The sequence below is a fragment of the Vulpes lagopus genome, chromosome 1, assembly GCF_018345385.1.
Source record: "Vulpes lagopus strain Blue_001 chromosome 1, ASM1834538v1, whole genome shotgun sequence".
In the NCBI taxonomy this organism is placed as follows: Eukaryota; Metazoa; Chordata; class Mammalia; order Carnivora; family Canidae; genus Vulpes; species Vulpes lagopus.
Window position 1 is genome coordinate 165,645,734 of NC_054824.1, and position 16,680 is coordinate 165,662,413.

General features: G+C 39.2%; 1 protein-coding gene across 1 annotated transcript in view; it reads left to right on the forward strand.

Annotated features, from left to right (window-relative positions):
* SOAT1 (sterol O-acyltransferase 1) overlaps nucleotides 1–16,680 on the forward strand; it is an 83,583-nt gene that overhangs the window by 48,429 nt on the left and 18,474 nt on the right. Inside the window, exon 4 of the mRNA XM_041761455.1 lies at nucleotides 15,724–15,872. Coding sequence (XP_041617389.1) covers nucleotides 15,724–15,872 — 149 coding nt within the window. The remainder of the gene's footprint in view (nucleotides 1–15,723; nucleotides 15,873–16,680) is intronic.

Consider the following 16,680-nt stretch of genomic DNA (forward strand, 5'->3'; position numbering starts at 1 on the left):
TAAGGAGCTTTGTTTAGTAAAAATGTTAATGCTCAGTTGCTTAAAGAATAATTTACCTTTCTTATCAGTTGACACTGTCCTGCCACTTTGTTGTCCTACATTTATTTTACTTATTTATTTATTTTAAAGATTTATTTATTTATTTGTTTATTTATGAGACACACACAGAGGAGACACAGGAAGAGTGAGAAGCAGGCTCCATGCAGGGAGTGCAATGCGGGACTTGATCCCAGGACTCCAGGATCACTCCCTGGGCCAAAGGCAGCCTCTCAACTGCTGAGCCATGCAGGTGTCCTGTCATCCTACATTTAAAATCAGATCGCTTTTTTCTCTCCCTTTCCATCGACTACACTCATTTTCTGACTTTTACCAGCAGAACTTGATTTTGGTGAACTGTGATATGGTTGAATGTGTCTGTATGAATATCTGTGCAAGTGCTTTATGAAAGGATCTATCACCTATCATGGTTTATAGTGAATAATAGTAAATAATAGGTCTGCAGTAAATCTAGAATCAGATTCCTGTTGTTAGGGAGTGCATGGCTTGAGCAGAAGTATGGAGGTAGAAAACTTAGACTGTCTTGGAAATGCTATTTTATTGGCATCTGTGTGTCTGTTGGGGCATGACAGAAAAGAAAAATATAGTTGGAAAACGGACTAGATTGTAAAGCATTTTTTTCTCTACCTTCATAAAGCTCTTTTTACTTGAAACCTTCTCTAACTTCCTGTTTCACCAGTCAAAATACTGTATATCCTTCAAATTCTGGCTAAAATGTGACTGCTTCTGTAGTTTGCTAAATAGTAGCTTGAAGTGATGTCTTTATGCTTCTAAGAACTTAGGGTATACTTTTAGTATATATACTCTGTATTTATTACACAGTGTTTTGTTATGAATGAATCACGAAAATTCTTTTTGGTGAACTTATAGGTGATTCAACTTAGGAATGTTTTAATTGACAATTTGATATCAAATGAGATTGAACATCTTGGCATTATTTATTACTTGGAACGTTTTTGAGGGAGGTACACTAGGAATGCTATTTTGATAGCAAAGTTGAAGATAATATGTAGAGTTTAGATACGAGACAAGATAGGAAGCTGTGTAATTGCTTAATATTCTAGACTGGCTAACCAGGCAGGGAGGAGAAGGGAACTAACTACATTTAGAAGTCCTGTTATGGGCTAGGTCTTGTACTAGGTGCTTTGTATACATATATATGTATGCTATGTATAAATAAATTTTAAAATACATACATAGATATATATATACGTATATATATGTGTGTGTGTGTATATATATATATATATATAAAATAAAATTTATTTATTTAAGAGAGAGCGAGTTAGAGTGAGCATGAGAAGGGGGAGGGTCAGGATCCTTTGGTGGCTCAGTGGTTTAGCACCTGCCTTTGGCCCAGGGCGTGATCCTGGGGTCCTGGGATCAAGTCCCGCATCGGGCTCCCTGCGTGGAGCCTACTTCTCCCTCTGCCTATGTCTTTGCCTCTCTGTGCGTCTCTCATGAATAAATGGAATCCTAAAAAAAAAAAAAAAATAGAAGGGGGAGGGTCAGAGGCAGAAGCAGACTCCCCACTGAGCAGGGAGTCTGACATGGGCTTGATCCCAGGACCCCGGGATCATGATCTGAGCTGAAGGCAGATGCCTAACCGACTAAGCCATCCAGGTGCCCCTACATACATAATTTTATTAAATTCTCCCATTTACAAGAGCAATCTCTAAGTGGTTACGTTTCATTGTTGTTTTTTATGGGTTATTTACTAATGTGAACAACTATTGAGGTTGACAGGTATGTGAATATTGTTCAGAGCCATGAAATTTACTTGTTCTTATTTTTTAGAGAAGGGGAGGGGCAGAGGGAGAAGGAGAGAGACAATCTTAAGTAAGCTCTGTGCAGATGTGGAGTCTAAGGCAGGGCTCAATCTTAAGACCCTGATGGGATAATGACTTGAGCAGAAATCAAGAGTTGGATGCTTAACCTGACAGAGCCACCTAGCTTCTCCTAGAAATAATTTTTAAAACAAATGAAAATCAAAACTCTTTCTAGTCATTTGTAATTTGGAGTCCTGCTCTGACCCAGTTCACTCAGCTACATTGGACCATCTTTCCCTAATCTTAAAGGTGAGAACATGGGACTAGCTATCCCCAGGGTTCCCTTCAACTCTTAATAGTCGGTGTCATTGTGTAGCTAACCTAAACTTTGCTCCTGATTCACTGTATTCCTGGTATAAAGGAAATGGGCAACTCTTTCAGCTCCACAAAATTGGAATTGTCAGGTAAAATATGTTTAGTTAAATTTGAATTTCAGATAAATAACTTTTTAGACATTATGCAAAATATTCAAGATAGAATTAGACTAAAAAAAGTCATTTATCAAATTCACATTTAACTAGGTGTCCTACATACCTATTTGCTAAACTGGCAACCGACAAAGAACTCTGAAGGTTAGGATGTATAGATAGAAGAGCTCATATTAAAGAAAGGTGTGAAAAAGTTGTCAAATACTGAGTAAGCTCTTTAGTCTGAAGGGTAGACAAACAAGGGGGGGTGGAGATGATGATGATGAAATTAGTGGTTTGAACTGATTGAATCTATTAAAGGTCATGATTAGGTCCAAATGCTATCATAAAAAAAGTTTAAGTCTTTAATTAAAAAATCCGGTGCTAAAAAAAAAAAAAATCCGGTGCGAGTGAGATTATACAACTTATATAGACTTTATTCATGACCTTTTGAAGTCCTTAGAATTGTGTTATAACAAGACTTAAAAGCTCTTGGAACAGTCCACGGGAAATTCAGGTGATTAAGTCCCCAACAATTTACTGTTAATTTATTAACTTTAACATTTGTTAATGAAATTATTTGAAACTATTTCTTTGGTTGCAAATAAAAGAAACCTACTTGAGCTTATTTAAGTATAAAAGGAAACATTTGAAAGATATTAATGCAGCTCATAGAATCCTAGAAGTTGAACACTTACGCTTTGAAAATGGAAAGCCTTTAATAGCAAGAGTTCAGGTATTTCTGAATTTTTCAGTTAATCAGGTTTTCAGTCCCTCATTTTAAGCTTAGAGTTTCAGAGTTATGAGAGAGAAAATTGGATTTTGGCCAGAAGGGCAGGGCCACACAGTACAGCTCTGGTCTAGACACTGGGCTCCTGTCCTTGAAGCAAGCACTTTTCCAGAGAAAAGTGAATGTGAGAAGAGGTAAAAGGGAGTACTATCAATATTTGTAGAACTTTTATCCATATTTGTAGAACTTTTATTAATGCACACAACTTTATAGAGGGAATACTAGGTCTAATGTGAGGAATGAATAATTACTTCCCATTTCTGTTTCTTAAAAGCATTTATTATGACATAGTTCATTTCCTTCTGGTGTAGCATTCAAAATACTGTGTTACACGTCAGTACCTTATGCTGTTGCCTAACTATTAAATCAGCAAACTGTAATGAGTAAGGCTCAGATGTCATGTCTGCATGATATGAAGAGGACTTCTCTTTATGGTTTATTGCTCAATCAAGTAACCTCTTTAAAACAGTATTTGGGGGACGCCTGGGTGGCTCAGCGGTTTAGAGCCTGCCTTCGGCCCAGGGCGTGATCCTAGAGTCCTGGAATCAAGTCCTAAATCGGGCTTCCTGCCCGGAGCCTGCTTTTCCCTCTGCCTGTCTCTGTCTCTGTGTCTCTGTCTCTCTCTCTGTGTCTCTCATGAATTAAAAAAAAGAAAATCTTTAAAACAGTATTTGGATAATGCCAATCTATTTCATTTATTGGCAGACTGCTGGAGAGATAAGCCTAAGTCTTTTCTGCCCAGAAATTCTTTGGTTATTGTATATGTTGAAGTGAGGTTGTGCTGTAGTAGATAAACTCACATAATTGTGTCTTGAACAATAGATATGTATTGCTGTCTCTTGTAAATGATCTAGAAGTGGGAAATTTAGAACAGTCATGGTGACTCTGTGGCCCTGCAGAACCCTGGTCCCTTCTACCTCTGTGCTTTACATTTTGTAGGCTGTGATCCTCCTTTTCATTGTACAGATGACTAGAGCCATTTCATCTGAGTTTCAAGGAGCAGATTGAGTTAGGAAAAGAAGTGAGTTGACATTTGACAGCCTGTACTACTGTCCATTCTGCTTTCCTGCTCTCGATCTTCTGATCAAGTCTTCTTTTGGCTGTGTCAGTGGGACTGTATCCTTCTGATATTTCCCTTTCTGCCTTTTTTCATTTTGCTTAGATAGATAGATAGATAGATAGATAGATATAGATAGATAGATAGATAGATAGATAGATAGATAGATAGATATGTCCTCCAGTCTCCTTCCATGAACCTTGGGAAAATCAGTTTATTGTTCTTTATGATTTCATCACTTACAAAATGCAGAAAGGTGCCTCTCCTATTGCCCTCTTAGGAATGATCAGTAGTAACTAGCTCCATAAATTACCTACTTGATTCCTTTGTCAGGCACTATGTTAGGTTCTGGGATTCTTAAGAAGTCATGGTTTCCATCCTCATGCCAGCTAAGAACACCATGTATAATATGGATAAACAAGAGGAAACAACTGAATTAGATACCTTGAAAATGTTCTTTGAAAACTGTGAAGTGATGTTAGTGTAAGTATTTGTAATAAGAAATTACATAATTTTAGAAATGTATTGAAGACCTTACAGGTGGTAGTTACCCTTTATTTTATTTTATTTTTTTAAACATTTTATTTATTTATTCATAGAGACACAGAGAGAGATGCAGAGACACAGGCAGAGGGAGAAGCAGGCTCCATGCAGGGAGTCCGATGTGGGACTCAATCCTGGGTCTCCGGGATCACGCCCTGGACTGAAGGTGGCGCTAAACCCGCTGAGCCACCAGGGCTGCCCCCTTTATTTTATGTTAATGAGAATCCAAAACATCAAAACTAGTCCAATGGTAGTACTCTGCATATTGCTGATTGAGGAACATTTTGGTTTTGCCCCCACCCCCAATGTTTTGTTTTCCTTCTTCCCTCATAGACACAGATCCACATAGACAGTGTAGATATATGTCGACACGTACATCATAGGTATGTCGGCAAAATCAGCATCAGTTTATATGTTCAGTTATATATTTTTAAGCATTATTTTGTGGGTTTTTTGTGTTAAAAGATTCTTTGAAAATGTGATATTAAAATGATATCACAATCATTTTATGAATATTATTTGTTAACTACAAGGAATGTATTTTTACTAGTCTCTGATTTTCTAGCATTTAACAATGGCTGAATGAGGGAGGTTGGTAGAGATGGTGAGAAATGGCAAATATATCAATTAGATAAGATGAGGGAGCTGGGAGCTCTCTGAGTAAATGAAGATAAATAAATGTGTTTTGGCTCAGTTTGAATTGGTAATAATATGATGTCAGGAATATCATAGTCTAACTTAAGTTGAGAGACAGCTCGGGATGAATTTTATTTTAAATAAAAAGGGCTTATAATTTAGAGCTCTGATTTCATTAGTTGCCAGATTATCAAAACCTTTGGCTTTGTATATTAAAGATTATGCAATACTTAAGATTTCTAAACAGGTTTTTTATTAATACTGAGGAAGAATTTATTACAATGCACTATTTATGACTGAATCTCTTTTACATGATGTAGTCAAATGAAATGCTTGTGAGAGGACTAATGTATTAGATTACCTGCTATTTTCAGGCTACATGTACATTTTTTACTCTTTTTTTTTAGGTTTTGCTTTTTTGGCTTATGGTACTACTAATCATATAGAAAATAAATATTTTTAAAAAGATTTTATTTATTCGTTCATGAGAGACATCGAGAGAGGCAGAGACACAGGCAGAGGGAGAAGCAGGCTCCATGCAGGGAGCCCGCTGTGGGACTTAATCCCAGGACTCCAGGATCACGTCCTGGGCCAAAGGCAGATGCTCAACCGCTGAGCCACCCAGCTGTCCCTAGAAAATATTTTAGATCAAGTACAGTGGAAAGCAATATAATGTTACATGAACTCTGAGTCCTGTAGACTGGGGGTTCTAATCGTAATTCTGCTTGCAAGTTCTTTGTGAGACCTTGGGCAAGTCACATTACTTGATTTGTTCAAGTTTAGATCTCTCTTAGTAAAATACGAATTATGTTGTCTATTTCACAAAGATTGTTTTAAAACCAGAACTAACATAAAAGCCCCCAACACAATATTTGGCATATAGCAGTCACAGACATTGAATAAATCACAGCCATTACCAACAATAGCAACGATAGTGATTTTTAGTTCCTTTTCCTTCCTAGCTTTTAGAAAGAAACCAGGGCTAGGAAGCTCTTTTAGACAAGTACTTTCTGCTTTGTGATAGACATTGAGTAAAGTCAGCAGTGGTGTGAGTAGGAGTTTCAGTGCCAGAGGTTGGTTTCAAAAGCTGTTTGGAAATAGACTTAACGCCTACAGTCTTGCCAGTTGCTTTGCTGAGAGCTAGATTTTCAGTGGTTAACAAAAAGACATGCTGTTTAAAGTCAGGTGGGGGAGGCAGACCTTAAGACATCACAGAACAGAAATATATGGATTTTCAGATTGTATTAAGTGCAATGAAAAGCAAATAAGATGCAGTAGCTTTAAAGTGAATTATTAGGGGGAACCTCTCTTTCTCTTTCTCTCTCTCTCTTTTTAAAGATTTTATTTATTCTTGAGAGACATAGAGAAAGAGGCAGAGATATAGGCAGAGGGAGAAGCAGGCTCCCTGCAGGGAGTCTGATGTGGGACTCGATCCCAGGATCCTGGGATCACGGCCTGAGCCAAAGGCAGACGCTCCACGCTGAGACACCCAGGTGCTCCAGGGGAAACTTCTCTTGGGTTAACTAAGTTTAAAACCTAAACATTGTATTACGTATTCTATTTTGTTACCTGTTTTGCCCAAAAAGGTCTGGTTTCTGGTTCCATGCCAGGGTGAGGTTAGAAGATTCTATGTCATTAGCTCACGGACTAGCAGTGATAGGACATTGTACAGTCAGAATATAATTTTTCATATACCGTACTCAGTACACGTTTTCACTTTGTGTTTCTTTCTACTTTTTTTTCATGCTTCTGTGCCTTTGAAAGGGTGATTTTTTAATCTATTCATAAATGACCCTGCTCTTTCCTCATTTTTAGGACTCCGGTCAAGGTAACCTCTACTTGGAAAGCTCTTTTGAAGATTTCTTTCTAAAATGCAAAACATGTTTTTAAAACTTGTGTTTAAACCATCATTGGTTTCCAGTTGCCCTTAGGAGAAAATGAAAAGTTCTTAAAGTGGCCTAAAGGTCTGTCGTGCTCTATCTATTCTGTTTGCTTCTTCAGCCTCATCTCTGATTACTTGTGTCTTCACTAAGTGTTCGAACCATAGGATCTTTGCTTCATGGTGCTTGTTTCCCATTCTTAGAATATTAGAGGTTGTCCACTTCAGCTGTTTCTTTCAGGGGGGAGAGGGGTAGGGGGATGGGCAAAATGGGTGAAAAGGAGAAGGAGCTTCAGGCTTCCAGTTTGTGGAATAAGTCAGGGGAATAAAAGGCACAGGGTAGAGAATATTATAGTCAGTGGTATATTGTAAAAATTGTAAAAGTGTTACATAGTGACAGATGGTAGCGACCCTTGTGGGGGTAGCATAACATACGGAGTTGTTGAATTGGAGTTGTTGAATTGCTGTGTTGTACACCCCAAAGTAATGTAACATTATGTGTGAACTATACTCAAATAAATTTTTTTTTTAAAAAATAACGTTTCTCAGGATGCCTGGGTGGTTCAGATGGTTAAGTGTCTGCCTTCAGTTCAGGTTGTGATCTCAGGGTCCTGGGATTGAGCCCCAAGTCAGGCGCCCTGCTCATTGGGGCATCTGCTTGTCCTTCCCCACTGGCAGGGCTTAACTCTCCCTGTCTCGCTCTCTCAAATGAGTAAATCTTTTTTAAAAATGACGTTTCTTGGGATGCCTGGTGTGTTATTCGGTTGGGTGTCTGACTCTTGATTTTGGCTCAGCTCATGTTTCAGGGTTGAGTGAATAAGCCCTGCACCAGAGGTTTCTTTGAGCTTTAAAATATAGGGATTAGGCACCTTGCTTTTCTTAATTTCTTTGGTCGTCCTTCTGTCTATCTGTCAGCATGCTTGGACAGTCGTAATCCATGGGCTGAATGAATTAATAGAAATGAGCTTGAGAAGTTAAGCATATTAGAAAGCCTGTTAACACTTTAACTGCCTTTTCAGATTCTGATATCACTTAGGTTATTCAGATTTATAGTGCTCTCATTGTGAAGTTTTACTTTTTTCTTTTTATTTTATTTTTATTTAAGATTTTATTTTTTTGAGAGAGAGCACGAGAGAACACAAGCAGGGGGAGGGGAGGAGAGAGAAGCAGACTCCCTGCTGAGCAGGGAGCTTGACCATCTCAGGACCCCAAGATTGTGACCTGAACCATCCCAGGACACTAAGATCATGTCCTGAGCCAAAGGCAGATGCTTAACCTACTGAGCCACCGAGGTGCCCCTGTGAAGTCTAATTAATGACCGTTTCATATTATGGAAGAACTCTGAAAGCAGAGTAGAGGACTGTTTGTGTAGTATTTTTCTATATTTGCTCTTTTAAGGGGGAGTGACAGTAATAAGGAGTCACTGTTTATTTTCATCAGTATTTGGATACATGAAAGGAGGAGGCTAAGAAAACTTGGTGCCCACAACAAGGTTCTTCCTTGTGTCCTGGTGGCAGTGGTTTCTGTGCACTTTAATTCCTCAGAAAAAGAGAAATTTCAGCATTAAGAAATGAATATTAGGCATCTGGGTAGTATAATGCCGTGGACAGGAATGTGGTCAGTTTGAATAGTTATCTTTTAATAGTTGCATTGCAGTGACTTGGAGCATTTTGCTAAGCGAAATAAGTTAGTCAGAGAAAGATATTCCATTTATGTGGAATTTAAGAAACAAAACAAATGAACAAAGGGGAAAAAGAGAGAAGCAAACCAAGAAACAGATTCTTAACTATAGCGAACACACTGATGGTTACCAGAGGGAAGATGGGAGAGGGGTTGGTTTAAATAGGTGATGGAGATTAAGGAGGGTACTTGATGAGCACCAGGTGATGTATGGAAATATTGAATCATTATATTGTACACCTGAAACTAATATAAGTTAACTGGAATTTAAAATCTATAAAAAATAGTTATAGCATGGTTTTTATTGTACCTTGTTTTTTTCTTCATTGGTTAGCTCTCACTGGGTTGGAGCAACAAGTATCTATAGGGTGATAACTGTCAGATACTGCCCTGGGCGTTTTTTGCAGGGGATTTATTTTGGGGCTTTTCTTAAAATTCCCACGACAGTTTATTTAGTAAGTTAGATGTTATTTGTCTCAATGTTGCACATGAGTAACTGCTCATAAAAGTGATACAGCTTGTCTGGCCACACTCAAGTAGTGGGGTAGAATTTGATTCCAGGTCTGCCTGGCTAAAAACTTGTATTTCTTTCACTACTTTATTACTCAGCATTAAAGACATCATTTTCCTCCCCGCATATAAACTTTGCTACAGGAAAAGGAAACACAAATTAATCATATTAAAATGAGTCCCTTTTTAGCTCAGCATCCCCCAGAAGTATTCTGTCCAGGGTGTGAGAGATTGTGATCATAGATAGCGGGTGGAGGCAGTTGTGAAAGACTTGACATCTGCACCACCTTTTACTGGCCCTCCCACTATTAAGATACCTGTGAACTTAAATTTAAAAAAATAGTAAAAATAGGGCAGCCCTGGTGGCTCAGCGGTTTAGCGCCGCCTGCAGCTCAGGGCGTGATCCTAGGGACCTGGGATCGAGTCCCACGTCGGGCTCCCTGCATGGAGCCTGTTTCTCCCTCTGCCTATGTCTCTGCCTCTCTCTCTCCTCTCTGTGTATTCTCATGAATAAATAAATAAAATCTTAAAAAAAAATAGTAAAAATAGAAAATCACACACACACATATACACACTCCCTCCCACTATTAAGATACCTGTGAACTTAAATTTAAAAAAATAGTAAAAATAGAAAATCACACACACATAATCACACACACAAATAACATAGATTTCTTCAAATACCAGCATTACTCAGTATTAATTGAGGGGAGAGGGGCCTTACATGACAGGGTGGGGAAATGTTGGCAAGGGGGGGTGGACATCTAGGTTCCCACACCAGTCTACTTCTGGTTCTTGCATCAGTGACCAGCCAGGCTGTGTAACTTTATATCCTTAAACCTCTGACCCCCAGCTTTCTAAAAGGTACTCCATAGAATGCTACGTTAAAAAAGAAAAAAAGAAAGATACTTGTGACTTTTATTCTTTTACTTTCTCTCTTCCCTTTCTCCATTCTCATGTCATTCTGCCACTTTTGTGGTGTTCTGTGCACCATTAATAATTTATGTCTTTGCTCACTGATGGACGGTGAGCTCAGAGCAGGGCTGTGTGTATCTTGTTCACCACCCTAGGTGCTGAATCAAAGTACTCCCTGTCATCTAGGTCTGCTTAGTTCCTGGGATTGGATAGTGGGTTGGGTAACAAAGGATACTCTTTATTTCTGGAGTGACTGGAAGAGAAGAAAAGGTAGGAGTTTTGGAGTATGGAGAAGAAGGAAGGGAAATAGAGGGAAGGGGAAAAGAAAAGGATATGGTTGATAAGGAGGGTGGGGGTGGGGAGGTTGTTGGAGGTTTTCTCACTATAGGACTGGAAGCTGCAAGCTCTGGAGTGTAAGGCAAAGGCTTGTATGCAGGTGAGTTGTGTGTAAGACCAAGAGCTTGTGCCAGAGGATACTGACTGTTCTCTCTTTACCTTGAGTGGATTAGGACCTGATTTTAACAGCTTTTACTGACACTTGTGTAACATTTATTATGATTTTTTCTTCATGCTTCTGTTCTACTTAAGTCAATAGTTAATTGGGAAGGAGACTGATTGCAGAGTATGAGGAATCCTAGCTAAAATAAAGAGGTTTGACTTCTTTGCCACATCTTAAGACTCCAGGCCTCTTTTATAATGCTGAGTAAAATTTCAGTGGACTGATAGGAGTAGGGAGCAAAGTGTTAAGACCTTACATGGTGTTGCGCCCTCGCCCACCACCCTTTCCTTCTTTACTTTTTATTATTTTTAAATTTTTAAAAAGCAGGCACTATGTCCAGTGTGGGGCTTGAACACGACCTTGAGATCAAAAGTCACTTGCTCTGCCAACTGAGCCAGCCAGGTGTCCTACTCCCTCCTCCTTTTCTGACAGCTCTTACCACTCCTCTTCAGCTATGACTTCCCTGCTTCCTTACTGTTTCTCTAAACTGCCCAGGGTTCCTGCCTCAGGGCTTTTTACACTAAATGCTTTTTTTCTGTCTGCTACTTTTCCCACAGATATCCATCCACTAACTTGCCCTCTTACCTTCTTCAAATCTCCACTATCAAGCTATCTTTGAGGCTTTCCTTGACCTCTGTGAAAAACACCTTCCCCCACCCCCTACACCTCTGCCCTATTTCTTTCTGTAACATCAGATGGCATTCTCTCTGTCCTGTCTATCCTCACTGGAATTTTAAGTTTCATGAAGACTGGGACTTGGTTTATATCTCTAGTGCCTAGAACAGTGCCCAGAATAAGCGCTTCACTTCTGTGGGGAACATTTTTGTAACAGGCTGGGGAAAAAAAACTTTATCAATCTGTCCAAATCTAGAGATTAGAGAAAGCACCTCCTTTTTTTTTTTTTTGGTTTTGTCGTTGTTGAAGTATCCTTTTTTTCTTTTTTTTTTAGATTTTATTTATTTATTCATGAAAGACACAGATTGAGAGAGGCAGACACACAAGGCAGAGGGAGAAGCAGGCTCCATGCAGAGAGCCTGTTGTGGGACTCGGTCCCAGGTCTCCAGGATCAGGCCCTGGGCCAAAGGCAGGCGCTCAACCGCTGAGCCACCCAGGCGTCCCTGGAGAAGTATCCTATTCAAAAATGTCAAAATGTGAGGATAGACGTATAATTGAAATGAACAGATAAAAGAACTAAAATAAGGTGTTGCTAGGTAACCTTAATCTGAAAAAATAGGGCAACCTGGTGGCTCAGCAGTTTCGCACCGCCTTTGGCCTAGGATGTGATCCTGGAGACCTGGGATCGAGTCCCATGTCAGGCTCACTGCTTGGAGCCTGCTTTCTCCCTCTGCCTGTGTCTGTGCCTCTCTCTCTCTGTGTGTGTCTCTCTCAGGAATAAATTTTAAAAAATAAGAAAAAATAATTCTATAAAAACTATTTCTTCTAGGGAACATAGATCCTCTATATTTTGTCCTTAAAACCAACCTATGTTGTTCACATTTCCTTTTTTGGCTAATACTTTCCCATCACTGCTTTTCATCATATTTGTCTCTACTGCTTCCCACTTAATCTTAATTCTTTCTGTGTTTTTGAGGTTTCAGCTCAACTCTTAGCTCAAAAAAGATACTTCTAGTCATCACCTAGTTGCTTTCTTTGTTTGCTAATCTCCTAAATATTGCTCAAGTGACACTTAGGTAGTCTACTGTGTATTGTTTATATGTGTATATCTTGTATTTTCCATCTGTCTGCCTTTTTGTGAGAGCTAGGATTGTATTGTAATCTCACTGCCCAGGACCCAAACTGCAAACAGCAGTTTTGATGCAGATTGACTGGATTTGAGGACTAGAGTGGGTCCCACAGGACCAGCCAAGGGTCCTTGGCTTTGTGCAGAATAGAAATCAAACATCAGCCAAAGAGGAAGTGAGAGCCAAAGTTTATCGAAAACACAGAGGATGTAGATACTGACAGTGTCTGGAAGACTTGAAAAGAAAAGAGGAGTGAGTCTTGTCTTTGATTGGGGTCTGGGGTTTTTATGGAGGATTGTGGTCTGGTGACATATCTTCTCAGGCATTCAGGAACACACGTTTAGGTGACTTAGAACACCTATGCCCTGGAGTCCAGGGGTCTTGGAAAACTGTTCATGATAGGTTCATGATGACCTTGCCTGGTCACTCCTTAAGTGTTAATCTATTGTGCTGGAAAACTCCAAAGAAAACATTGACTCCTTGACCTATACAAGGAGGACATACATTATCTGTTTCATAAGGCGTGTGTATAAAGTGGGGGTGTAGGTCCTAGCAAGAATAGAAGCAGGAGAAAGCAACAAGGGAGTTTTTCATGGGGTTCTTTAGTTTCCTGGTCTCAGTTGCAGAAGCCTTCATGTAGTTTCATTAGATATATTAGTATTTTTAGGCATTACTTTAGGAAACTTAGTTGAACTCTTGGTATAACAGAACCTAGTGAAAGGCTACTTCCGATATTTTAGGTTCAGTCTAAACAGAGAAACAAGCATTTATTTCTTGAAAGGTTTGTGAGACTTTGTTTTGCTTTATGCAGATGAGTCCTACCAATTTAAAAATACTCAAATATACAATTTGAATACCTATAGTAGGTGGCCTGTTAAGACCTGAAGAAATACTGTTTTGCTTCACATTTAAAAGAAACTGTGGCTATATAAATTTTAAGATGTTAAAAATAGTTTGGGACCAAAATATATAACTATGTTATGAAAGTGTTTATGTGTTATATTTAGATAACTCTACAGCTGTGGAGGTAGAATAAACATTATTGTATAAATGTTGGTATCATTCAGAAATGACAGGACCTAAAATATAAATGGTGGGTATTTGGGAGTGCAGGATTGGCTTGAGAAGAAAAGGGACTTGAATTATATAATGGTGATAGAATGCTGATGTTTTACTTTTTGTTCTTTGCCAGATAAAAATTGGAAGAGAAATAGACTGTCATTTTCACCATTTCTTTTATCTTGTTTTTATATATCTTTTGTAGGAGTTCATTTAGTAGGGGGTTCTTTGACATTTTGATTTATGCATAAAAGTGTCTAAATTTTTAAAAAGCCATAAATCATGGTGCTTTCTCAATAGCTATTTCTGAAACCATAGCTCAGCTCTAGAAATCATTTTGCTGTTTTAACTTACTGAATTAACATGGATTTCTTTTTCTTTTTTTTTTTTTTAAATTTTTATTTATTTATGATAGTCACAGAGAGAGAGAGAGAGGCAGAGACACAGGCAGAGGGAGAAGCAGGCTCCATGCACCGAGAGCCCGACATGGGATTCGATCCCGGGTCTCCAGGATCGCGCCCTGGGCCAAACGCAGGCGCTAAACCGCTACGCCACCCAGGGATCCCGGATTTCTTTTTTTTTTAAATAATAAATTTATTTTTTATTGGTGTTCAATTTGCCAGCGTACAGAATAACACCCAGTGCTCATCCCGTCAAGTGCCCCCATCAGTGCCCGTCACCCATTCACCCCCACCCCCCGCCCTCCTCCCCTTCCACCACCCCTAGTTCGTTTCCCAGAGTTAGGAGTCTTCATGTTCTGTCTCCCTTTCTGATATTTCCTACCCATTTCTTCTCCCTTCCCTTTTATTCCCTTTCACTATTATTTATATTCCCCAAATGAATGAGACCATAAAATGTTTGTCCTTCTCCGATTGACTTATTTCACTCAGCATAATACCCTCCAGTTCCATCCACATTGAAGCAAATGGTGGGTGTTTGTCATTTCTAATGGCTGAGTAATATTCCATCGTATACATAGACCACATCTTCTTTATCCATTCATCTTTCGATGGACACTGAGGCTCCTTCCAGTTTGGCTATTGTGGACATTGTTGCTATAAACATTGGGGTGCAGGTGTCCCGGCGTCTCGCTGCATCTGTATCTTTGAGGTAAATCCCCAGCAGTGCAATTACTGGGTCATAAGGCAGATCTGTCTTTAACTCTTTGAGGAACCTTCACACAGTTTTCCAGAGTGGCTGCACCAGTTCACATTCCCACCAACAGTGTAAGAGGGTTCCCTTTTCTCCGCATCCTCTCCAACATTTGTGGTTTCCTGCCTTGTTAATTTTCCCCATTCTCACTGGTGTGAGGTGGTATCTCATTGTGGTTTTGATTTGTATTTCCCTGATGGCAAGTGATGCAGAGCATTTTCTCATGTGCATGTTGGCCATGTCTATGTCTTCCTCTGTGAGATTTCTGTTCATGTCTTTTGCCCATTTCATGATTGGATTGTTTGTTTCTTTGGTGTTGAGTTTAATAAGTTCTTTATAGATCTTGGAAACTAGCCCTTTATCTGATACATCATTGCAAAAATTCTCAACAAGATACTAGCCAATAAGATACAACAGTATATTAAGAAAATTATTCACCATGACCAAGTAGGATTTATTCCCGGGACACAAGGCTGGTTCAACACTTGTAAAACAATCAATGTGATTCATCATATCACAAGAGAAAAACCAAGAACCATATGATCCTCTCAATAGATGCAGAGAAAGCATTTGACAAAATACAGCATCCGTTCCTGATCAAAACTCTTCAGAGTGTAGGGATAGAGGGAACATTCCTCAACATCTTAAAAGCCATCTACGAAAAACCCACAGGAAATATTCTCAATGGGGAAGCACTGGGAGCCTTTCCCCTAAGATCAGGAACAAGACAGGGATGTCCACTCTCACCACTGCTATTCAACATATTACTGGAAGTCCTAGCCTCAACAATCAGACAACAAAAATACATTAAATGCATTCAAATTGGCAAAGAAGTCAAACTCTCCCTCTTTGCCGATGACATGATTTCTTTTGATCCAGCTCCATTTAAGAGAATCCTTTGGAGAAATATTAATAACCTGCAAGCATATATTAGTTCCTAATTTTTTAAATTTGTTCTAAAATTCTAGGAATTGAAGCCATTTTTTATGAAGGAAGTTGGCAGTCACTTTGATGATTTTGTGACCAATCTCATTGAAAAATCAACATCATTAGACAATGGTGGGTGTGCTATCACAAGCTTTTCTGTTCTTGAAGGGGAGAACAACCACAGAGCTAAGTAAGTATGAATTGCATTAGTTTCTTTTAGTGCCTCCATACGTGTACTCTGATAATGCTCAGTGATCAGAATCTGAACTGCAGTAAAAATGCCTGGATTCACATCCTGGCACCACTTTTTATTAGCTCTGTGTTGCCTTGGGCAGATTCACCACTTGAAAGGAGGGTGTCTTCATTTTAATATGAAGATTATAACAAGCCTGTACCTCATTTAAGACCGTGCTGACTTATAAAAGAGCTGACACTTGCTGAGTGCTATACATTTAAACCAATGACCCGGTGACGTAGGTATGATAACAGTCTGCTTGCGACAGATTAGGATACCAAAGCGTGGGACAGTTACCTGTCCAAGATTACACAGTGGGTATTGGAATCCAGAGCCTTGCTCTGAAGCCCATGCTCTTTGCCTCATCATTATAGTGCCTCTCTATTGCACTCTATACAACACTTGTAATAAAGCACATATATGTTTGTAATTGGTCAGGCATCCAGAAAAACAGAGGGAAAGCTGTCAGAGGCTGATGTGTGCCAATTTGCCATTCTGTGCTCTCCTCACTTTTATGCCCTGATGGTCTCTGGTAGTTATTCCTGTTTTGGAAGACTGTTTGGACCACTAATAGTTGATAAGTGTGGGTGGTCATGCAGAAAACCCTAAAGAAGATGATAACGCTAGATGTTTAAAATGTGAGATTTTAGTAACTGGAGGTAACCTTTAAGATCAGGAGGCTGTTGGGGATTGTTAGAAGTCCTTTAACATTAAGGAGATTATCATAAATTCTAGTGCCGTTTTAGAGGTCAGACCAGTAAGA